The 24,526-nt window shown below is 39.0% G+C and overlaps 1 protein-coding gene across 1 annotated transcript in view; it reads left to right on the forward strand.

The window, feature by feature from the left end:
* Positions 1-24,526, forward strand: part of Sumf1 (sulfatase modifying factor 1) — a gene marked incomplete at its 5' end in the record, with an annotated part of 68,878 nt that overhangs the window by 11,082 nt on the left and 33,270 nt on the right. Inside the window, 4 exon segments of the mRNA XM_005383741.2 lie at positions 14,168-14,250; positions 15,675-15,797; positions 16,563-16,677; positions 22,306-22,419. Coding sequence (XP_005383798.1) covers positions 14,168-14,250; positions 15,675-15,797; positions 16,563-16,677; positions 22,306-22,419 — 435 coding nt within the window.

A 24,526-nucleotide genomic window follows, 5' to 3' on the forward strand; every position in this document is an offset into this window, starting at 1 on the left:
CTTTAACTTTGAGATGGAGGAGGCTCGAGGAGGTTGATTAGGTTGTTGAACCTAAAGAAGGCTAAGAGGAAAATAAGTGAAGATTATTTTATAAATAATCTGAAAGGTGATAATGGAGGAATTTGATTTATTCCATGTGGTCCTTGGAAACCCAATGGGGGTTAGCATATGAAAGGTGTGTAAGATACAAACTTGAGATGTAATAACTTTAGATGTTAGTGGAAACTCTCTGTTAGAATCACCTGAATATGACTGGGCCTGCCCAGCAGGAAGTGATGTCAAAGTGTTCAAGCTGCACAACCATCTGTTGGTAGAGTGACCGTGTAATTTACAACTTGGGATACCTTTCAGAGTAAAATGGAAGGTTCTTAACTGGATGGCAGTTGTAAATTGGGCTGTCTGGTCACAAAAGTACCAATATTTATCCTATCTTGTTCTCATTCTTTCTAGAGACACTGAAGAGGGGATGTCTTTGGGACATCCAGAACTAAGGTTCTGAATATCTTTGGTACATTTTATTTCACAAAAAGTGTTAATGCCCAACTTTGCTGGATTGGGTGAACTACACTTGTAATAACTCTTCTCTGCTCTTGCAGACTTGACTGACATTGTCTGGTACAGTTCCAAACTCTCGTTTAAAGGGGCAGGAATTGAGCCATGGCATTATGTGACCCTCTGAGATACCTTGTCTCACCATGGGCATGAAGTAGATTGTGAGCTTGAGCTGCCTTTGCAATCAAGTTTCTGTCCCCTTTTATGATGGTTTATGGAGGGCAGATGCTCTTCTTTTTCTTCTGTTTTACAAATAATAGGTGGTGGTGTGGTTTGGATATAGTTTGTCCCCTAAAGAGTTCATGTGCTAGAAACCTGGTTCCTATTACTGGTATTGAGTGGTGCAAGGGGCCAATAAAAGGCAGTGAGCTTACGGCTGCACCATTCCCGAAAGGGATGAAAACCTGCCTTTTGGGCGTGGTTAGGGCTCCTGTGACTGGACTAGCTCTCAAGAGAAAAGGCTGTTTTAAAGTGAGGCCGCCTCACGTGCTTGGTGCTCTCTGCGTGCAGCGTGTTCTCGCGTGCAGTATGTTGCGCTGCAGCCAAGTCACCCTCCTCAGAGCTGCACTCCAGCCACTAGAACCCCGAGCCTGGTAAATCTCTATATTATTGATTACCAGGTAATGTTTCCTTTACTTTTTATTTTTATTGATACATGTTATAGCTTCTATCTAGATGTCCCCCCAAAGCCTCATGTGGTCATAGGTGGGGCTTTTTGGAGGTGGCTGGACCTAGAGTGTGTGACACAGGACCAAGGACGCGATGCTGGGATTACTCAGGGTGCACTGCTAGGATTAAGGGTGCCCCACTCAGGATGGAATATAAGGGACAGAAGAGGCCTGCTGTTGTTACTTGCTGTTTCTAGTTCACTGCTGGCTGCCTGTGGACTGTTTTGGCTCTTTGATGCCCCTCTGCCATGCCACCCTGCCTAGAAGCCAGCTGTCTGTGAACAGAAACCTCTACACACCGCGAGCTGAAATACACATTCATCCTTTAACTTTGGTTATTGGGTATTTTGTCTCAGCAACAGCAACAAAAGTAAGACAGTACGTGTTTGCAGTGCATACTGATTACGTTCCTCATGGCGAGTTCATACACGTACACAGCATGTCTTAATTTTGCTTTTATCCCCTCTGCTCCCCTTCCTACTCCTCCCTCCATCTCTTGCTCCTCCTTCCATGTGAAAAAGATCCTGTTTCCTTTTACCTTTTTTTTTTTTTTTTTTTTAATTTTATCTTAAAGAGAAAAAAACCCCCAAATTTCAAAACAAGATAATAGTAGGGTAACAATGGTTAATACATTGCGTATTGTTATCTTTAAATTAGTTACTCAGAGTACAAGATAGAGGCTTTTAATTATCCAAGCTATATTAGTACGACCCTTTCTTTTCAATGAACTAAGAGAAATTAGTAGTATAGCCATCTTAACTATTATTTATAAATATAATTTTTTTGCTTTTCCCTTCCCTCTTTTCTCCTTTTCCATCCCAGTTTCTTTTTCCTTTTGAACAGTTTCTTTCCATTTTATAATATCTATTGTACATTTTCAATCTTATTTACTCTTTCAGCTTCTCACACTAGGGAGACAATATGATTGTGCATGTGCATCTGGTTTATTTCTCTTATGAGTATGGTCTCCAGTTGCATCTACTTACCTATAAAAGTCTCAAGTTCATCCTTAATGGCTGAGTAGTACTCCTTTGTATAAAAAGACATGGCTGAGTGGTACTCCATTGTATAAAAATCTTTTTTATCTTTTTTATCCATTTCTTGGTTGATGGGCATTTGGGTTGTTTCTGAGATCTAGCTATTACAAATTGTGCTGCTGTAAACATGGGTGTGCATAGATTGCTGTGTTACGGTGTTTTTAATTCTGCTGGGAAGATGCCCATCAGGGGAAGGGCTGGGTCAAATGGGATCTCCAAATCCTAGTTTTTTGAGGAATCTCCATACTCATTTCTATACTGGTTGTAGCAGTCTGCACTCTTACCAACAGTGAAGAAGGGTTCCTTTTTCCACACAGCATTGCCAACCTTTGTTATTGGTTGATTTCTTGGTGATAGCTATTCTTACTGGTGTGAGATGGAATCTCAGTGGTTTCAGTTTGCATCTCTTGAATGACTAATGATGTTGACCGTTTTTTATATATTTATTTGCTATTTATTGCTTCATCTGGGAAGTACATATTCATCTCAGATGCCCATTTTTGGATTGAGTCTTTAAACATGGGAGTTCTGATATTTTTGGAGTTCTGTGTATGTCCTGCCTAGTAATCCTTTGTCTGAGAAACAGCTGGCAAACATTTTTTCTCACATTGTGGGTTGTCTCTTCACTCTGTTAGTGGTTTCTCTTGCTGTGCAAAAGCTTTTTAATAAGATGAGATCCCAGTTGTTGATTCTTTGTGATAGTTCCTGTGTGTTTGGGGCTTTATTCATAAAGTCTTTGCCTAAGCCAATGTCTTTAAAAATTTTACCTAGTCTATCTTCCAGAAGATTTAATGTTTCAGTTTTAATATTCAATCTTGGATCCACTTTGAATTTAGTTCAGTGCAAGATGAAAGATAGAGGTCAAAATTTAATGTTTGGTATGTGCAGAGCCAGTTTTTCAAGCACCATTTAATAAAGAGGCTGTCTTTCTTCCAGTGAATGTGTTTGGTACTTTTGTCAAAGATAAGATGGCTGAGTATGTCTGGAGTTTTTCTGAATCTTCTAATCTATTCCATTGATCTTTGGGTCTTTTTTTTTTTGGCAGTACCATGCTGTTTTTATAACAGTAGGTTTCTAATATAATTTCAAGTCAGGGATTGTGATGCCCCCTGTCTTCCCTTTGTTGCTCAGAATTGCCTTTGCTACTCTAGGTCTCTTCTGGTTCCAAATGAATTTTTGGGATTGTTTTCTCTAATTCTGTGAGATATGCTGTTGGAATTTTGATTGGCATTGCATTAAATCTGTGTAACAGTTTTGGAAGTATGGCCATTTTCACTATATTGATTCTTCCTATCCAAGAGCAAGGAATATCTTTGCATTTTCTGATATCTGCTTCCGTCTCCTTTTTTAGAGTACTGCAGTTTTGAATGTAGAGATCTTTTACATCCTTCGTTAGATTGATTCCTAAGTTTTTTGTTTTTTTGGATGCTATTGTAAAAGCTGTTGTTTATTTAATTTTCTCAGTTAGTTATTTGTGTACAGGAAGACTATTGATTTTTGAGTGTTGACTTTGTACCCAGTTATACTACTGAATTTACTTATTTATTATATCTAACAACTTTTTGGTGTAGTTTTTGGAGTCTTCTGTGCAGAGTATCATGTCATCCGCAAATAATGATAATTTAACTTCTTCCTATCATTACTCCTTTTGTTTGTTTCTCTTGTCCAGTTGCTCTGGCTAAAGTTTCTAGAACTATGTTGAATAAGAGTGGAGACAGTGGATATCCTTGTTCCTGATTTTAGAGTGAAATCTTTCAGTTTTTGTCCATTTAGTAGGATGTTGGCTGTTGGTTCATCATTGATAGGTGGCTTTTATGAAAACTGAGATATAGACCATCTATTCCAATTTTCTGTAGGGTTTTTTCATGGATGGGTGTTAGACTTGTCAGAAGGCTTTTCTGCATGTATTGGGATGATCACATGGTTTTTGTCCTTGGCTCTATTAATATGGTGTATTACATTTATTGATTTACATATGTTGAGCCATCTCTGCATCCCTGGGATGAATACCATTTGGTCATAGTGTATAATCTTCTTGATGATTTGCTGCATTCTGTTTGCCAGTACCTTACTGAGAATTTTTGCATCTATGTTTATTAGGGAGATTGGCCTGTAGTTCTCTTTCTTAGTTGGGTCTTTATTGCCAGGATACATCATCATCTTGACAAATCTGTTCTCCTTAGATGCACACTCTGGCCATTATGATAACATTAGAAAGGAGAATATGAGATATGGCAAAGAAGAGAGTATGATCATACAGTGAGGACTTGTGATTTGCTTCAGGGGTACTTCCCACCAAGCAGTAGCAGTGCTTGGAATAATGAAACCGCTGGGAGAATAAAAGAATTTTTGTGTTTTTAAAGGAATTTGGCATCCTTTAACTTACAAGCTTTAGAAAGCTACCTTCTTCCTCGTGGTTGAAGTTTCTCTCTTCACTCTCTCTGTGGGCTTCAGTTCATGCCTCAGATCCTTCCTGGCTCCAGGGGACCCACTTCCCTCCCTTTTTTTTTTTAATTTTAAAGATACAAGAAAGAAAATACATTAACAAACAAACATAAACAAAACAACATGCAAACAATGGAAGCAATACAGAATTTCAGACAAGGTGATAGGAAATTAACAGTGGTTGTTGTATTACATATTGTTATCTTTAATTAGTTACTCAGTTAAACAAATTAGGCATGTAAGATTGATGAAACAAGTAAACATTAACTATTCCTTTCAATAAAGCAATAGAAGTCAGTAGTACAACTCTCTCGGCTATCCTGTATATATATATAAACACATATACATATATACACATATTTTTTTCTCTTCTTTCTTTTTCTGTTTTCCCTCATTCCGGTTGTTCCTTCCCTTTGAGCAGTTTCTTTTCCTTTCACAGTATCCACTATACCCTTCAGATTTATTCACTCTTTCAGGTTCTTACACTAGTGAGACCATATGATATTTACACATGTTGGTCTGATTTATTTTGCTTATCAGTATGGACTCTAGTTGTATCCATTTACCTATGAATACCTCAAATTTATCTTTCTTTATAGCTGAGTAATACTCCATTATGAAAATATCACATCTTTTTTATCCATTCCTCAGTTGATGGGCGTTTGGGTTGCTTCCACGATTTAGCTATTACAAATTGCACTGCTAAAAACATGAGTGCACATATATCGCAGTGGTATGATGTTTGTAGTTTTTCTGGAGAAATACCCAAAAGGGAAATAGCTGGGTTGAATGGGACCTCTAGTCCTAGTTTACAGAGGAATCTCCAGACTGATCTCCACAGTGGTTGCACCAGTCTACACTCCCACCAATAGTGGAGAAGGGTTCCTTTGTCCCCACAGCCTCACCAGCATTTGTTATTGGTTGATTTCTTGATGGTAGCCATTCTTACTGGGGTGAGATGGAATCTCAGTGTTGTTTTAATTTGCATTTCTTGAATTACTACTGATGTTGAACATTTTTTCATGTATTTATTTGCCATTTGTATTTCTTTATCTGAGAAGTGTGTATTCATCTCAGATGCCCATTTTTGGATTAGGTCTTTAAATTTGGGGGGCTGATTTTTTTTTTAGTTCTTTATGTGTCCTAGGTAGAAGTTCTTTGTCTGAAGGACAGTTGGCTAAAATTTTTTAGCTTCCTTCTTGTCTTCCTTGTGTTGTTATGTTCTAGGGTCTGGATGGTAACATTCAGAGAGGCTCTTTTTCTGCTGCTTGCAATTTCATCTTGGTGCCTGTCTCTCTGTATTTTATTTTAATTAAATTAATTAATCAGTTAATTTTTTTGTGGTACTAGGAATTGAACTCATGATCTCACATTGCAAGGCAGGCACTGTGCCTATTTTGTTCTTTGGCCTTGCCAGCCTTTGTTATTTTTTGGCTTCTTCATGACAACCATTCATTTGGAATAAGATGTTAGTGTTGTTTTAATTTGTATTCTCTGATTCCCAGAGATGTTGAACATTTTTTCATGCATTTAGTGACCATTTGAACTTATTTTATGAAGTGTCTATTCATTTCACTTGACCGTTTTTTGATTGAATGTTTTATCTGGGGAAGGGTCCAATTTTTTTGAGTTCCTTACATAGTGTACTGTAGATGTTAGTCCTCTGTGAGAATAGCTGGACAAAATTTTTTTCAGTTCTATAGAATATCTATTTTGGTTGTTTGCTGTACAGAAGCGTTTTCTTTGATATGATCTCATTTGTTGGTTCTTTGAGCTATCATGTGCAATTAGTGTTTTGTTCAGAAAGTCTTTGCATATGCTAATATCTTCAGTAGATTAAATGTTTCTGTTTTAACTTTTTTTTTGTCTTTTTGAGACAGGGTCTCGCTGTGCAGTTTAGGCTGGCCTTGAGCTCACTTAGTACCGTAGGCAGGCCTGAAACCAGTGATCCTGCTGCCTCAGCCTCCCAAGTGCTGGGATTACAGGCATGTGCCACCACGCCTGGCTGTTTTAACATTTAGATCTTTAATCCATTTTGATTTTAGTTTAGTACATGGTGAAAGATATGGGTCTAAAATCAGTCTATTGCGTATGGATAGCCAGTTTTCCCAGCACCATTTGTTAAAGAGGCTATTTTTTCTCTTCTGTATGTTTTTGGCCCCTGTGCTAAAGATCCAATAATTAAGGGTGCCTAGAGTTATTTCTGCATTCTCTATTCTGTTTCATTGACCCACACATCTGTTTTTATGCCAACACCATGCTGTTTTTACTGCTGTAGCTTTCAAGTAAAAAGGTATTGTGTTATAGCAACACAAAATGGACTAAGACAAGTAGAATTTTCCATTTTCCAAAATAACCTGTGTAGGAGAATTTTCTGTTCTTAGAATGATGCATCTGTTTTCTGTCTTCTATTTGATCTCACTTTCTAGAAGCTTTAGAGCTCTTGATAGGTGTGAGGAAATCATTCAAAAGAAATCAATGCATTGTCTGACTTTTTGTAACTTACCTGTTTTTTATTTTTTATTTAGAATTTGGGTTTCTCATATAAAATAAACCATGTGATATTTAAGCTTGTCTGATTTATTTCACTTAACATTATGGCCTCAAGCTCCATTCATTTTCTTATACACAACTCAAGTTTATCTTTCTTTATGGCAGAGTAGTACTTCATTGTGTATAAAATCGTATTTTATTTATCCATTCATGTGTTGATGGACATATAGGCTGCTTCCAAGATACAGCTGTTATGAATTGTGCTGCTATAAACATAGGTATGCCTGTATCACTGTAATACGTTTTTAACTCTTTCAGGATGATACCTAGAAGGGGAATACCTGGGTCAAATGGAATTTCTAGTTTCAAGTTTTACAAGAATCTCCATACTGATTTCAATAGTATTTTTCCTAGTTTACATTCCCACCAACAATGTAGAAGGATTCTTTTCCCCCCACAGCCTCCTCAGCACTTGACAATGATGCCATTCTTTATAGGGTAAGATGGAATCTCAGTGTCATTTTAATTTGCGTTTCTCTAGTGGCCAGAGATACTGAACCTTTCTTCATGTATTTATTGGCCCTTTACTTCTTCTTTTTAGAAATGTCTATTCATTTCAGTGACCCAATTTTTGAGTGGGTCTTTTATTTTGGCGGGGGCTCTGATGTTTTTGAGTCTTTATATATTCCAAATATTAGTCTTCTGTCTGAGGACTAGCTGGCAAAAGTTTTTTCCTATTGTCTCTTCATTCTTTTGGTGGTTTTCTTTGCTGTGCAAAAGCTTTTTAAACAATTCAATTAGTTGATTCGCAATGTTATTTCTCTTGCAATTAGCATTCTGTTCAGAAAGTCCTTGCCTACACATATGGCTTCAAGAGTTTTCTGTTTTATCCAGCATGTTAAGTATTTCTGTATTAATATTTAAATCTTTGAATTTCGATATCAATATTTAAATTTTTGAATATTTAAATCTTTGAATTTCTTCTTAGTTTAGTGCATGGTCCTACAGATACTTTTTAATGGCTCTGTTATATTCAGATGGGCAGTAAGTGATTTGAACATTTTCCTCACTGGATATGCATGTGATGTAAATTTTTGCTGAGTATTGTCACATTGCTTTCTGATTGGGTTATGCCAAACTATACTGATAGCAGGCGGGCTATCAGAGAGAAATGAACTCAGGACCTTGCACTTGCCAGGCAGGCAATTGTGCTACTGAGCTTTATCCTCAGCCCTTACATTGATATCTTCTTTGCCAAAAAAGCAAAAAATTATTTTTAAAAGATAAACTGTTCTCTTATTTCTATTAAATTTTTAGAGAATCCCCAATCCCCCAGTGTTTATGCAGATTTCAACTGAAAATATGTAAACCAAATCACCCAGAGAGTTCTCATGCCATTTTTGCATTGTCCCCGGTGTATCACTTTCCTCTTAAGGGGCTAATGTTTACAGCATACTAATTTTTTGCCTGGGGAATTTGGTGTAGGTGAAGCAAAAAGTATTGAAAAGTTTCAGGTCTGCCTTAAATTTCGTAAATGAGAAAGCATGGATTTTTCTTCCCTGTGCAGTCTATTAAGTCATCCAGGTACCTGATTTAGGATTTAATTTGAAATAAGCTGTCAGGCTTGACGGCCTATTTTGATGACAAATTTGTTTCTACCTTTTATTCCAGCCTCATTTTCTAACTTTTCACATTTGTGTTCGGTGTTGAAGAGATTTTTACTTACCATGTGTTCTCTGACTTGATTCTTTCAGTTGTTAGATTCTCCTCCAGTTTTATTTATACTTCTTGAATTTGAATAGATCTGCAATTTCTCATTGTTCACTTGTGTCTGCTGAAAAATTCTCTCAGGCTGTTTTTATAGGGGTAACTGTCATGTTTATACTACATTTCAAGAAACATCCATCTTTTTAATTTGCTTGTCTCAGTGAATTTAATTTCTAAGAGAGCAGTTGTAAAGTTGTGAACTTGATGTCTTTATACTTGAATATGCATAATTACACAGTCCGCTGTCTTTTCCTTGTGCTGATTTTATTCTGGGATGTGTGTATATAAGAAGTATAATTTACCATCTTTGGCAGGAATAAAGGAACCTTTGCTGTCTTCCCCTTTCCTTTTTTACCAGCTGTTACTACAAGTCTGGTTATGACCCTTGGGAGAGGTAGGAAGTAATGTCTTGGCTCTCTGGAGTAGTCTTGTTTCTCAGGGACATCAATACTTTGCAGGAATCCTATTTACATTGTAACTGGACTCTGGCTGGCTGGTACAGCTGTTTCAACTTAAACCTAAGACAGTTGCTATGGAGATGGTGACTAGAAGTAGGTCATGTGAAAGTCCTTTTCTCCCTGGATATAAGGGAGTGCTGAGCTTTGGAAGTGGTCTTGGTTGACCAGAAAATGTGTAGGTGCACAGCTATTTCCCAAAAGTGTGTTCTCTTTTTAGGATGAGGTTGATCAGAGATGCCAGTCATGTTGGTGCTTCTGCTGTGTAAACAACACAGAGGACTGTTCCTGTTAAAGGAAAGGAGTTAGAAATGTCGTATGCACCGTGAACTTGACAATGGGTAACTCTCAAAAGTTGCTTATTTTGTAAAAGTTTCCCAAACATAGTAGAATAGCATTTATTTTCTAGGAAGAACCAGGAGTTTAAGAGCAAGTTTTTTAAAACATTGAGTGAATTTTGAAAAAGAAGGTATCCAGTGACATGGGATGGGTTTGCCATAAATTTGGCCAGAAAATATCTTGGCTTTCCCATGGTAACTTGACTAGGATGAATGAGGTCCTACCTCTGATTTTTATCAATTCTTCTTAGTTGTGGGGTAACTCTGCTAATTTAAATTCTCTTTTTGTATCACATGAGGACTCTATCCCTGTATTTGACCTTTATGATGGTGACTTATGGCCTGTGTTACAGACAAGACAGGAGAGTCATTTGGTTGCCTTGCAGATGTCTAGTTTGGAGGTTGTACCCCTCACACTCCCTTTGCCCAGCTCACATGGTATTTTGTTTAAAAGGCAGTAAAGGACACATTGCCATTAATTACTCTAAAAATACTCCCCCTTGCCTGAGCACACTTATCCCAACATTCTTGGCAGTGTGTCTTTTACTGTAATAAGTTTTAAAAAATTTAACGTTACTATATATTTCAATCACCCCTGTACTCTTCTTGAGGGTTCTTTGGAAAAATGACCCACAGTCTTTGTTGGCTTCTTATCCCTCAGGCAGTTTTCTCAGCCTATCAGTATTCTGAAAATGGTGAGCTGGGCTAGGGTGGGGTTTAAACTGAAGAACTATGTGCTGGGGTTAAAAAAATGTTCTTTGAAGGATACTGAAACATGCAATAACAAAAAGAAATAATAGCAATAATAGAGGCTGGGGATTTAGCTCAGCGGCAAAAGCGCCTACCTGGCAAGGGCAAGGTTGTGGGTTCGATTCCTGGTACTGGAAGCAAAAAACAAAAAACAAAACAAAACAAAAAAGAATAGCAGTAATAATGGCTAACAGTTGTCTAATTCTCCCTTTTTTCTTTTAAGTACTTTACACATATTTACTTACTTTATCCTCATGGAACCACAGGAAGTGGGTAGTAGTATTTTTATTTCCATTTCATAGGTTAGTAAGCTGGAGTCTAAAGGAGGTACAGTAGAGTCCAAGATCCTGTATCTTATAAAACTTGGTACCATTGTTCAGACTCAGGCAGTCTGGCTCAAGGATCAGATGTTTCACCTCTGTGCTACTAGGAGCTATCAGTTAACATTTAAGAAGAGTATTCCCCATCATGATAGTTCACTCAGTGATTTGCTCCTCTCAGGGAACATTGGCAATGCTTAGAGACATTGGTGTTCTTGGTGTTCTTTTCTGTGTTGGATGCAACTGGCATCTAGTGGGGAGAGGTCACAAATATTGCTAACACCCTGCAGTGTACAGGACAGCTTCCCCAATAACAAGGACTTACCTGCGTGGCCTGAAATGGTCCTTGTGCCGAGGGTGAGAAAGCCTGGTAAGAGTGATACATGCTTATTCTAAATCAGTGTGTTAGGGGCCGGGGATATAGCTCCGCAGCACAGGGCCTGCCTGGCAAGAACAAGGTCCTGAGTTTGATTCCCAGTACCAAAAAAAAAAACACCCACAAACAAGTAAATCAGTGTATTACTCTCCTAATCCTTCACCCGTTAAATGTATATATTTTCCAGACTTATATCTGGTGATATTAACATATATCCTTTTAGTTCTACTTTACAGTATGTGTGCTATATGTTTGTATGTGTGCTTACTTTTATAACATGTATATATTTCCATGTCTCAGTGGATTTTGATAACTTGTATAGTATTCCTTTGTGTGGATGGACATCAAACTGTGTTATTTTGTAACTTTTATTCAGAAACAGTATTATAGTATATATAGATATAGTGTGCATACATCTTTGTGTACTTGCTTTAGGTCCTACTATTTTGGACCAAAACACTAGCTGGTGGCGTCCCTTTCCCCATGCTCTAGCCAGTGTGTTGTTTCTGTTTCTCTCTGCTTATCACTGAGATCGGTGATTGTCATATAGCTCTGTGACTTCAAGACTTATAAACTAGTGGTTTGTTTGGGCTAGGTTGCTCAAGTAATGTAAAAAATTTCAGAAAAGAAACACTGGGAACAATGAAAAGCTGATGTCCAGCATGACAGAAAATGGGAGGGGAGGAAATCAGAAACTGTAACACTGATGAGTGTTAGATGATATCTAGACCCACCAATTTGAATTTTGGAGATATTTTTGAAGAAACATGAAGTGAAAAATAGTGTATATGAAACAAATAATTAAAAGCCTATCAGTATACCCACTGTCTTAGATCATTCTCTGAGGGTTTTTTGGATTTGTAGACTCCCCTTCAGGAATTAGGCTCAGTTGCCTGGCTTATAGTAGGTACTCAGTAAAAATTTGTACCCAGTCTGAACTAAGGTGAAAAGGATGGGAAAAATGAATGGGTGGGCAGGTCCCTGGAGCAGCTGCCTGCAGGTCTTCTGTGTGTACACCAGCTCTCTGGAAACGCCTCTTAGAAGAAGGGGCAGGAAACCTGGGGCGCTTCCGCCACTACCTTGTGTCTGGCTGTCTCTTCTGTAGCGGGGAGACTGTATACCCTGTGATCCAGCGTTCCTCTCCACACCATGAACGGAAGTGCGTGTGCATGTTTACCAAGTGCACAGACTCTGAAGAATATTCATAGAAGTAGCGCTATTCATACTAGCCCCAAACTGGAAATGCCCAAATGGCCATTAGTAATAGAGTGAATAAATCATGGTGTTTTTTTTTTAATTACTAATGATGAAATATTTCTGAACATGAAAGTATATGAGAAAAAAAGGCACTTTTGTTTCCCATAAGGATCAGCCAAATTTTACAAAAGTTAACGTATTGCCACATTTTGTCATTTTCTCTATTTTAGCCTTTTTTTTAAAATTTAAGAACTCCAGTCTTCTGGTGGTGGTGCTTAGTGCTAGCAGTCGAGCTGGGTTGGGCGAGTGAACTGAAGCTCCCCCGATACATGAGTGGGGTGACCGGAGCTTTCTGTGCACATCTCCCCTTGACACGGAGTGTGCCCCTGGCCTAAGCATCACGCAGTCTGGTCAGTGAGAACATGCCCAGATTAGTTCCTGCAGTGCCACAGAGGAAATAGGAAGAAGCCGGGCCTTTACACTCTGCTCTGTAAAATACAATACCTCACAGTAGTGTTGGACGTAATATCTTTTTGTTCAAATATTTAATATTTTGGCTTTTCCCAGTAAATTTTGATTGAAATACTTGGAATGATTTGATTATGTGGGTGCAACAAAAGAATGAACAAGGGTGAGAAGTACAAAGAATGAACAGGAGTGAGGCTTAGTGTTTGCAGTAGTTGTTAGCAGGGACCCAGCCTCCCGTCGCTTCCCCTCAGCCTTGCCTAACAGATGCAGTTGACTGAGGGTAGCGTAGTCCTGGGGATAACCGGGAGCCTGCGCTCCTTTGTGTTAGAAGCGTAGCCTGTAAACTTAGTGTTCTTTAGTTAGTATTAGGCACAGTGATGATTATTTTTATGCATTTCCTTGTGACTGTCCCAAAACCACGCATGATGACACTTTTCCATTACCGACTGCCTCCTAAGTCAGCCTAACTTGCTAGGGGTGTATTTCTAAACGCTTTATGTTATACTTCCTCCTTGTGCTGTTACTGTACCTATAAATTAGAAAACAGGCTTGGGGAGGCTAAATATGTCACCAAGGCTCACTGTGTACAGCAGAGCCACGATTCAAATCTCGTTTTGACTGGCTGCAGAACCTCAGTTCTTAACCACATACTGAAGGAAGACGTGTTGTTATTTCAGTTGACAGGACTGTAAAGTAGGAGTTAAGGTCCTAGAAATAGCTTTTTGAGCACTTTCAATGTTATCTGATTTGACCTTCTCTGTATTCTGAATGAGGTGAGGTAGGCGATCCAATCCCATTTCACAGCTGAGGGCTTCTAGGGTCCAGACAAGTAGTGAACTCATCCAGAGTCACGCAGGCCATGTTGGGTTGGAAACCGAATCGGAGTCTTTTAACAATATCCTCCATTTTTTTCTCTGTGTTTCATCTTGATCTCTGACTGCCTTGGTTGACCTTCAGCCCTGTACTTATTGTGAAGTTAACTGTTTCCCCAAGTTTTGAATGAAGTACTACCTGTCTTTTGTTCGTATAAAGGATTAGCAAGAAGTGCATCTTCTAAAACTCTTAGAGGTATGCACCACTTCATACATATTTATTTGATTACTGTGGAGCTTTATGATAGGAATTAATGCTTTTTTGTTAAAGATTTCTTTACATTTTTGGTTTTGATAAAGGTATATTTGGTAGCCCAAATAGAACTGAAGACTATAGTGAGATTTTTAAATTTATTTTTGCTGCACACACTGAGTCCATTGCTTTGCTGGAGTCACTGTGGCTAACAGCCTGTTCTGGATTGCTTTAAGGTTGCAGCCGCTCCCTGGTGGTTACCTGTTAAAGGTGCCAATTGGAGACACCCAGAGGGGCCTGACTCTACTATTCAGCACAGGTGAGTTTGGAAGTATCCAGTTAACATGTTTCATTCAAAATAGATTCCTGTGCTCTTGAAAACGAACTCAGTGACCGTCCTCTGTAAAACACATAGCAAGAGTGCCAAACTGTGAGAGAGTGGTATGAAGATGGAAGAGCCAGCAATAATGTCTGTAAAGATCATAGAAGGGTCTCTAATAAATGGCATTTTTCCTTTCTTATTTGGCTGTCAGAGTTTCCTCTTGCAGACCCCCTTTGGACAGGCCTAGTACAAATCTCACAACATGTTTTACAGTTTGTCCACTTATTCTGTTCATAAGTGGGTCATTATGATGAAGAAGACGGTCTTGTGGATAAGTAGCTGTGTCCTGCCAGGTGGCCACTGTGGAGGCCCAGCCTTTGGGTATAGAGTCCATGTGATCGTTAGTCCGAATTGACACACTTTGAAGCCACCACCTGACTAAAAAAACTATGGAGCAGCAAGTCGGTCAGCAAGTCTCCAGGGTGGTGAGGAAGTAATTATCTCAAGCAAAAATAGAGTAGCACTTTAAACCTTGGAGATGGAGGAAGGTTTGGGTTAGGACTCAGCCTCCCAGTAGCCCAAGAACACTGCCCTCCTAACCTCATTGTTCAGATGGCATTTTAAGCCTCTATATTTAGCAACCTTTCAGGTTACTGCCCTTATGGTCAGGGAGCTGGAAGTACATGGAATTCAGCTTTAGGGATGTAGCCTGTTGAGAAATGTTAAAAATCTTTCAAGGTCTGAATTAGCAGCCTCTGTGCTGGAAATAGCGAAGTAGGAAGTTATAAGATCTTTGGCTTCCTCAGGAGGCCTGGACCTCTTTAGCACCCTATTCATGTCTTCTCTACTGAATTTAACAATAGAGAAAATTCTCAAAAGACAAAAACAAACTAAGGGAGGTAGAAAAACCTAAGGAGGATTTTTTTCCTTTTTTGTAGTTCCGGGTATTGAACCCAGTCAGCTATCACAGAGCTACACCCCTAGCCTGAAATGTATTTTTCAATTCATGCACAAATACTGAGTCAGCCTTCTGGGAAAAGTGCATCTCTTATCAGTGCTGGAAATAGTGTCTGGCGCTAATAGGTACTCAGCATTTGTTGAAAGAATGAAAGTCTTACTAAGGTAATTCAAAGATGTATGAGGAATAGGCTAGGATTGTGTAGTTCACTTGAAAAAGAGTGAGAAGGAAATTCAATCCAAGCTATGTGCCATGTCTGTTTTCAAGAGAAATTGCAACCCATCTGGGATTCTGGGACCCTGATCGAGGGATCAGCTGTGGCGTGGCTGGGGCTTGAATATAGGAGCAGGACCACCTGGTGTCACTGACCGAACTGAGGATAATTACGGGTGCTTTCCTAGAGCCAGGTCCTGTTTCCTGTCTTACTGGTGCCTCTTGTGACTCTGCTGTCGCTCCTTCCCAGGCTGGATCATCCAGTGCTCCACGTCTCCTGGAATGATGCAGTTGCCTATTGCACGTGGGCGGGTAAGCGGCTGCCCACAGAAGCTGAGTGGGAGTACAGCTGCCGAGGAGGCCTGCAGAACAGGTACATGGAAGGTCTCATCTTGCCCAACGAAGCGGTGACCTTTTTTTTTTTTTTTGTTAAACCCTGTGGAACTTGCTTTGGCTGAAAGTTGATTAAAAACAACAGCCCTGTCCTTACTAGGTTTGTCTCTTCCTCGTGCAATTACTTAGGTGATGCTTATGAGTGAGTCACGATCTCTTTATAGCCCCCAAAACCAGGTATTGAGCCAAATGGGCTCCCCCACTGCGGTCCCAAAGTGAGTTCTAGCTACTCAACACCACCCCCCATATTACATACAACTCCTTAGAACTTGCTGGCAGGCTGCCTTGGTTTTAGCATTTTCTTATTTTAGGCATCTTCTGAAGCAGTGGTATTTCTCTGCTTCCAGAGCTATAAGACAGAAAACTCATGTTTGGGTCCTATCTTCTAGGAAAAGCTCCTTAAAATAGCTAAGGCTGTATAAAAAAGTGTGGTGTGATGGTGCCCGATCACACTTCCAAATAAGTCCAGAGTGGTGCCTGCTTGCCTAGCTTTCGATAAGCCCTTTTTCTTGTGAAGTGCTTTATTTCAAGCCTTTGAGTACTTAGAAGAGGCTGAGGTTGCTTGCTGTAAGCTTGGCATGAGGTGTTTCAAGGAAGTGTTTGAAATCCTGATTAAAATCTGTATTTATATATTTAAAAAAGGTTTACTCAGAACAAGTGAGTGTTGTTCCTTGTGTTCCTACTTGACTGTAAGGCAGAAGCCTGTGCCTGTTTGGTAGCCTGATGCCTATGTCTCTCCTGACAGACTTTTCCCCTGGGGCAACAAACTGCAGCCAAAAGGCCAACATTATGCCAACCTCTGGCAGGGTGAGTTCCCTGTGACCAACACTGGAGAAGATGGCTTCCAAGGAACAGCACCTGTGAGTACTGAGGCTTCTCAAGAAGGACAGTACTGGCAGAGATGGGGCGAGAGACATCTCTCACTTCCTGACTAGCACGTGTCCCGCTTCCTGCACCCACCCAGTATCACAAGGGGCAAATGCTAATAATTAATCAGGTGTTCTCATCTCTGATGAGTTTTTCTTCTTGACTCTGTAATATATGCTATAGAAATTTTCAGACAGACAAGACCAAGGTAAAAGAGAAAGTTAGACTGACTTGGTTTTCTAATACTCAGGGATAATCCTTGCTCAAATTTTGGTGCATTTTGTCCCATTCATTCTTTGTGTTGATGATGATGATGATGATAATGGCTAGTACAGAGTGGTATCTCGGATCACACATTTAATTCTTTCTATAATTCTGGTTGCGGAATTTGTTCCATGTGGAAAGAATTACGTTTGTGAGCCAAGGCAGCACTGTAGTTATCAAGGGCTTGCAGTGTGCCAGGCATAGTGCTAAATCTTTTGCATGAATTACCGTATTTCCTATTCAAGTCTGTAAGGTAGGTACTCTTCTCCCCGTTTTCTAGATGAGCATTCCGAGGCACACAGTGGTTAACTAACCTGCCCAGTGTTACACAGCAGAAAAGTGGCACAGCTGGCAGGTTGGTTTGTTTCCAGAACCCATTCTTTTGACTACCATATTTGCCAGTATATGTGTTTCTGGTGTGTATGTTTCTTCTTTAAATTAGCATTTGGATCACATGGATACAGTATTTAAAATCCTACCTTTCCTCTATGTAATATTAGGAACATTTTACCTGTCATTAACAGTATATCCCACATACATGGCCTTTCAGCCACTGAATAACCTGTCATATGAATAAATCCTAATTTATTTACTGATGTTTGTTATAGACTTAAATGAAGTCTTTATTGGGGGGCACTAAACAGTACAGCAATGGGTATTTTATACATAAATATTGAGCTATAACTCTGAATTTTATTAGGATAGATTCCCAGCAGTGAAAGGTTAGACAGTTTCTTTCATTCATTTTTATTTTATGAACCCAGTATCTTGTGCATAGCTGAGTACGTGCTTGATAACCAAGACCTAGAAAACTTTCTTGGTAAGAATTTCAGATCTATAGTGAATTTGTTATCTAGAATGTCTGTGGCATGTTTCCTTTTTTCGGCGCACAAGAGCTCCTTTCTCAGGACTGTTTTGCTGGCATAATCATGTACTAACGAAGCCTTGTTTAAAAGATGTCTTTGTCCATTTGTGCTATTGCAAAATACCAGGACTAGGTAATTTTTTTTTTTAAACTAGGTAATTTACAAACAAATTTACTCCTCATTGTTCTGGATGTTGGGAATTCCAAGGTCAAGACACTGGCAGGGTTGGTGTTTACTGTGTTTTTCTGAAGCAGGTGATTATGGTGTCTTTATGTGGTTAGAAGGGGGTGTTAATCCCATCAATTAGCCTTTAATCACTTCCCAAAGGCTGCTTTTTAATACTGTTATACTGTTGATTAAATTTTAGCATGAATTTGGAAGGGAACACCATCATTCGAGTCATAGCAAAAACATTTTCACTTTCTTGTAACATAGTGAGAAAACAAATCTTTTGGGCAAATAGCCTTTTACTGGCTTTTATCATTATGGAGAGACATTTTCTTTCTACAATCTTTCAGATAGTTGTGATTTTTTTTAACGTTTGCATTTTGTTTCACATAGAAATATTTCTTCCAAAATCTATTTGTAAGTGTGATATGGATACATTGCTTGGAATATGACCAAATGATTATACCATTTCAACTGAAAAGCTAAACAAGTGAAAAATCCAGAAATTTTTGGAGAAGATGAAGAGCAGGGAAGCACTTGACCTACCAAAAATTGAAAATTAATTTGAGCTTTCATAGTTAAAACATTATAGTTTTTGGAGTAGAGTTAATATTACAAAAAAGGAGCCGGGGACATAACCCAGCAGCACAATGCCTGCCTGGCAAGTGCAAGGTCCTGAGTTTGATATAGATTTTGTGAGACTTTGCCCCCCAAATAAGTTTATGCGTGGATTAATGTATGTATCAAATTCCTTGTGAGTTATGCATAGAATAAACCCATACAAATCCATGGGAAATGGTTGTATTATTTAATAGAGGCAAAAGACTAGTGAATCCATCTTGTAGCTGGTTCCTCCAAGGTTTCCTTCAGGATAGCTGCTGCTCTTGCGGTTGCACAATTTTAGTCAGTAAAGTAAATGATCAGAGGTCTTGGGAAGGAACCATCTCAGTCTTTTCTCAGGCTTTAAATGGATGAGAAGCCCAGCTTGATGATATGGAGTATGGCATGGAATGAGAGTATGTAATGTTCCACTTTGGCAAGATGAACAGAATGTCTGGGGGCTCCTGATGCAGTTGCTTTTCAGATCCCAGAAAAGACTTCAGTTGCCACAGATAGAAGGGTAGTGGCCATCAAAGTCAGACTCTGCTAAGGAATCTGACACTTCACCTTGTGGGTGCAGCCAACCTTGAAGGTGGATGGCACTAAACTGTCTGACTCATACCTGACCCTCTAGTGCAGTGGTGGGGAACCTGTGAACACACATGCTACAGCTGGCTGTTTGTTTTCATTGAAAGCTCTAAAAGGTTGGCCATCATTGCTCCAGGGCTTTAGCAGCCTGGATCCCTCTCATGGATGGTGAGCTATGACAAGTAAGGCAGTTGCAGTAGATCATGAATCCAAGAGCGTGGGACTGGGCGGAACTGTGGAAACATATCTCAGTTGTCATAGTAACAAATATTTAAATGAGGACTTTGAAAGTCAAAGGGCAAAATTGTCCATGTGATCAGCCCTTGAGCAGGAGCAGCTGGTCCTGAGAGATGGTTGAGCTCCTTTCAAAAGGACAGGTGATGGCCACCGTCGTGGCCCTTGTTTGGACAAATCCTATGGCATATGTTTCTGATGAACTGGATAAGTGATGTAAGCACCTATTTTCTCTTGTTAAGTCTATATACTTTACAGATAACATAAAGCTCAGTATGAGATAAAGACTCTTTCCAGATGTTTAGAATTGGAACATGTGATGAGTTTAACAGATGTCCTCAAAACTTACCTGTAGAAGTTGTCATGGAATTTACCAGGATATAATTAGAACAGTTACCAGGAGCTCTAAAAGGACCAATTTCAGAAATAAGACCTGAGGAGAAAGCAAGCAAGCCACAGAGAAACGACTCCCACCTGTGTCTAGAATGAGACTTAAGAAGTTTTTTATCTTTAAATTGAGGCTGCTGACGCACAATCATCTTAGGTTCACCTGAACTGTGCTATACATCACCATGCTGTAGGCGGTCAAGAGAAGCAGGAACTTAATGACAGGATGGACTATAGTGAAATAGATCCCTTGCATGACATTTTTATACATTGTATTACCTTAGATGTGACTTGATACCTAGCAAAGTATTCTAACCATTGTGAGCCCAAAGAACTGAATTTATGCTAGGCTACAGTTATATCTGGTTCATTTTGGCCCTACCATAATGTGTATCAGCTCGTTTACCTGAAAATAAGCCTGTCAGAAGGATTTGTCTGTTATATTTGTTTTCTTTTGAGGTTACTGGGAGGAAGCTTTGGTTCTTGTGGTTAATTTAACCGAGAACAGTTAAATTTTTTTTTTCACCTATATAGTAATTTAGGGTATTCTGACCTCCAGATTTTACCTCTTTTAAGCATCAAATTATATAAAGGGGGAACACCTCAAGCCTTTGAGTAAGTACCATTATTTCCCCTTATGGGCTAACAGCACTCAGATAGTGCTTGCCTAAGATGTTAGCTGCTAAAGGTTGGTATAGAGATGGGAACTCAGGAAGACTCTTAAGCACACCTGTGCTTATATTTTCTAGAAGAACAAGGAATGATTCCTGCCTTCCAAATGATTCTATTCTTTTTTCTTTTTTTCTTGGTAGTGCTAGGGCGCCAACCCAGGGCATCTGCATGCTAGGCAGATACTGTGCTCTGTCACTGAGCTACATACAACCTTCGCCCCTGTTTTGCTTTTAAATTGCTCTTGCTCCCCTGGCCTCTTCCCTTCTCTCCTGGAAGCAAGTGAGTATCTTCTTCTTCTTCCTTCCAGCTGTTAGTCTACTCTGCTCTTTCCAGTTTCTTGAAAAAATAACTGACGCTTTGGCCTCTCCTCCTTTCTGACTCTCTCCTACTTAGAACTCGGTCCTCTGTTTTAGTGTCTGCTCAGCTCTGCTTTTGTAGAGAATAACTTTCACCAGAAATTTCTCACACTTGGAATTTCTGGGAATTTTCTTTGCATCCCATTCTGACCTGTAGCACTGGATTTTTAGGTTTTTTTTTCTTGTTAAACTCTTTGAGGTCTTTTTTGTCATTGAACCCTCCATGCCTTTAGTTGCTGTGCTTGGAATTACTGAATGAACTAGTGGATAAGCACTCATGGTGCCTAATGAATGCTGCTTGTGCAAGCAGAGTGGTAGAATTTTTCAACCTTCCAATTTATCTAGATTCAGTTCTTCTCAGAACTTTGATTGAAATGCTCGGAATTGCTTAAGCAGCAGATGCTTCTATATTCATGTATAGATGCACAACCATCTGAAGCCACATAAAATGAATGTTAGTTTATTCATTCTTAACTGTACTCTGTTAGTATGGGAAAAGCACAAATATACCAAAAGATTAACAGAAAAAACCCTCCAAGGATAACTTGTTTTTTCATTCAAAAGTTGAAGTTTTCCTTTATGTTTGAAAATTTCCATTTCAAAAGGTTAGAAGAAATTTTAAGGAAGGAAACAAGCAAATTTATTAGCATTTACTATTGTTCCGTTAAAAGTTTTTCTCTTGCCCTTTATAGCAACTCTGCTTTGTGTGTCTGTGACAATATTATGTGATACTGTCTGATCTGCCTTTGAAATGTGGTGTAATTCTTTGGTGAATGTATAATTTGCTTCACACATCCAGATTTCAGAGGCTGCAAGTCCTTTATGATAGGTACACATGGTAATGAATTCACATTTTCCTTATAAAAATAAGTCCCTTAAGTTTTTTAATGATAGCAACAGACTTAAAGATAAAGTGGTGGGCCCGGGATTTAGCTCAGTGGCACAGTGCCTGCCTGGCAAGTGCAAGGTCCCAAGTTTGATTCCTGGTACTTAAAAAAAGAAAAGATAAAATGGTGAGTTGAAGGGAGCCAGTAGAGAGGTGAGAATTGATATTGGGTCCCTCAGTGCTGAAGGACATTGTGTGGCCAGCAAAGCTGAGGTCTGATGACAAGCCTTATCTTGGGTCCAGCGTGATACTCCTATTAATGATTTTGAAGGTCTAAACATCACTGAACTGCACACCAACACACAGAGTGGAATAGAGATTTGACTTACAGTCAGTATTAGTCACTCCATTAGAAATAATTTCATTGGCTTTCTTGCCATTTAGTATAAACTCTTACGTTTCTCAACTCCCTTTGAGAGCTCAAAGCCAAAAAGGGGGGGCCTCCTTTGTTTTTATGTTGGCCAAATTATATTTTAACTGTTGTGATGAAAATTAATATTTGTAGTCTGAAATGATAGCTCTTGGTGCATTTATGCACCAAAGGGATTTTTAAAAACAAGTTGAGTAGTTTGACAGTATTTCTCATTTCTTTATTTTTAGGTTGATGCCTTTCCTCCCAATGGCTATGGCTTATACAACATAGTGGGGAATGTGTGGGAGTGGACTTCAGACTGGTGGACTACTTACCATTCAGTTGAAGAAATGCTCAACCCAGTGAGTATCATTGTTGCAGTGTGTATCTTGAAAGGATAACATCTGTCCTCTGGGCAGAGTAGAGTAGGAATTTTATGTGTTTCTCTTGATGTTAATTGTCAATTTCCCCAAGGGAATGTTACGCAAGAGTATCCTGTGAGCATTGTTTGTAGCAGGTGGGACTGAACCCAGGGCCTCCTGTGTGCTAAGCACTACTGTACTACAGCAAGAGCTACAACCCCACGCCTTGTGAACATTTTCTGTGCTGCTCTGTTGTGATACTAATAACTGATACTGATCAGTATTAGGGGGGGTCTACCTATAGCTTTAGAAATGATACTCAGTGCCATAAATTTGATCAAAGTGTGATATATGTGTAAAATCCATTAATATTTTAGGGTTAATTAAGATTTGCTATATGGTATTTTTCATATTTTTCATGTGACTAGTTGCCTGAATTTTGATCAGTTGAAATTTTGATTCAGCATTATTCTGAGAAAACAAGAGCAAATACTCTCTTGAGTAAAATTTGAGTCAAGAAGTTGAGTTACTGAATGATTCTTTCTTGAACCTCCTTGTGTGACAGGCTAAGTAATGTATCATGTATGTTGAGAATAGAAGGCAACTTTAAGTTTTACTTACTTTGGTATGTAAGGAATGTTGAATGAAACTAATTTACTACCCTGCCAATAAAACCAAACTTGCCTTTGAAAATATGTAAAAATTGAGATGCCAAATGAGCATGTGTTTAAAGTGCTCCCTTAAAAAAACCAAAAACCAGGGCTGGGGATTTAGCTCAGCAGCAAAAGCACCTGCCTGGCAAGTGCAAGGTCGTGAGTTCGGTTCCCGGTACCGGAGAAAAACCAAAAAAAAAAAAACAAAAAACAAAAAACCCTCTGAATATTTTTTGTTGTGTAAACAGATTGGGGACAAGTATCATGTAAAAAAAATCTCATCTTTAGCAAACTAGAGATTCATAAAACAGACCAAAAAATAATACCAAAACTAAGTATACTGGGAACTCACTATCCTTGATTCAAAACTTTAACCTTTTACAAAGGCACAGAAGATGATAAAATTAATTCATCGGTCTTACCTCATTGGAGGGTTGAACAACTCCAGAGTAATTGAAGAACTTGTCAGACTCGGTGCCTCAGGCCATTTTTCAGGAGGTGCGGATAAGTTTCTGTTTGATATGCTTAATTTGTCTTCACAGAAAACACGTGGGCTGTTCATGAATAATCTAGAAACACAGATCTACTTTTCTGAGTTTTTCAGAAACTGTCTATCCCCCTCATTTTCCTTTACTTTCTGGCAGGGCTGATGGACGTAGCGGTCAAAGACAACCTGTCTTTCCAAATGAGAATAAGGTTGTGAAATTCTCGGTGAGTTTGCGGTTGCCATTCCCTCCTGGCAAGATATGACTTGGCATTTGCTGTCAGAATCAGAAATAGAATTTTTTTCGTTCTCTGACAAAAGCATCTGCATGTTTGGAAGGGTGTGCACAGGGCTACAGAATTCTGGCGCATTGTGAATGTATCTCTCTGACCATCTGCTGTTGAGCTCAGTGCTTTTTAGCTTTCAGTTTTATAACTGCTTGTGTTCTTCTAAGGATTTACAGAAAAAAATCACATTTTTCATTTCACCACCCCTAAGCTCTGCCCTCGATACTGCCTTTGCTCTACTGAAATTGTTCTCATTTTAGATTTATCTTTGTCACAGAGGCCTCACTTGCTTCCTGATTTGATTGGGTTAAAATTCAACCCATTTGAAAACTAAAGTCAAGTCCAAGGAAAACTCACTTAATCATTCAGATCTTTACAACTTTTCTACATTTCTAGCAGACAAGTTATCATCTTTCATTTGAATTAGAATATCAACCTCCTCACTGGGGTCCATGCCTTCATTCTACTTTACAACTAGAATGACCTTGATATGAAACAGACCTAATGTTATCACTTCCCTGTTTAAGATCCTTGAGTGGCTTCATATTGTCCGAAGAATAAACTCTTGAATATGATTTCTGAAGGTTAAAATGATTTATCCTTGCTTATCTCTCTTCTAGCCATGCTTTTTTCTTCTTTTTTAAAAATTTAATTGTGAAATGTCACAAAAATGAAAGAGTACA

This window comes from Chinchilla lanigera, unplaced genomic scaffold (assembly GCF_000276665.1).
Source record: "Chinchilla lanigera isolate Chin_1 unplaced genomic scaffold, ChiLan1.0 scaffold00020, whole genome shotgun sequence".
NCBI classification, from domain to species: domain Eukaryota; kingdom Metazoa; phylum Chordata; class Mammalia; order Rodentia; family Chinchillidae; genus Chinchilla; species Chinchilla lanigera.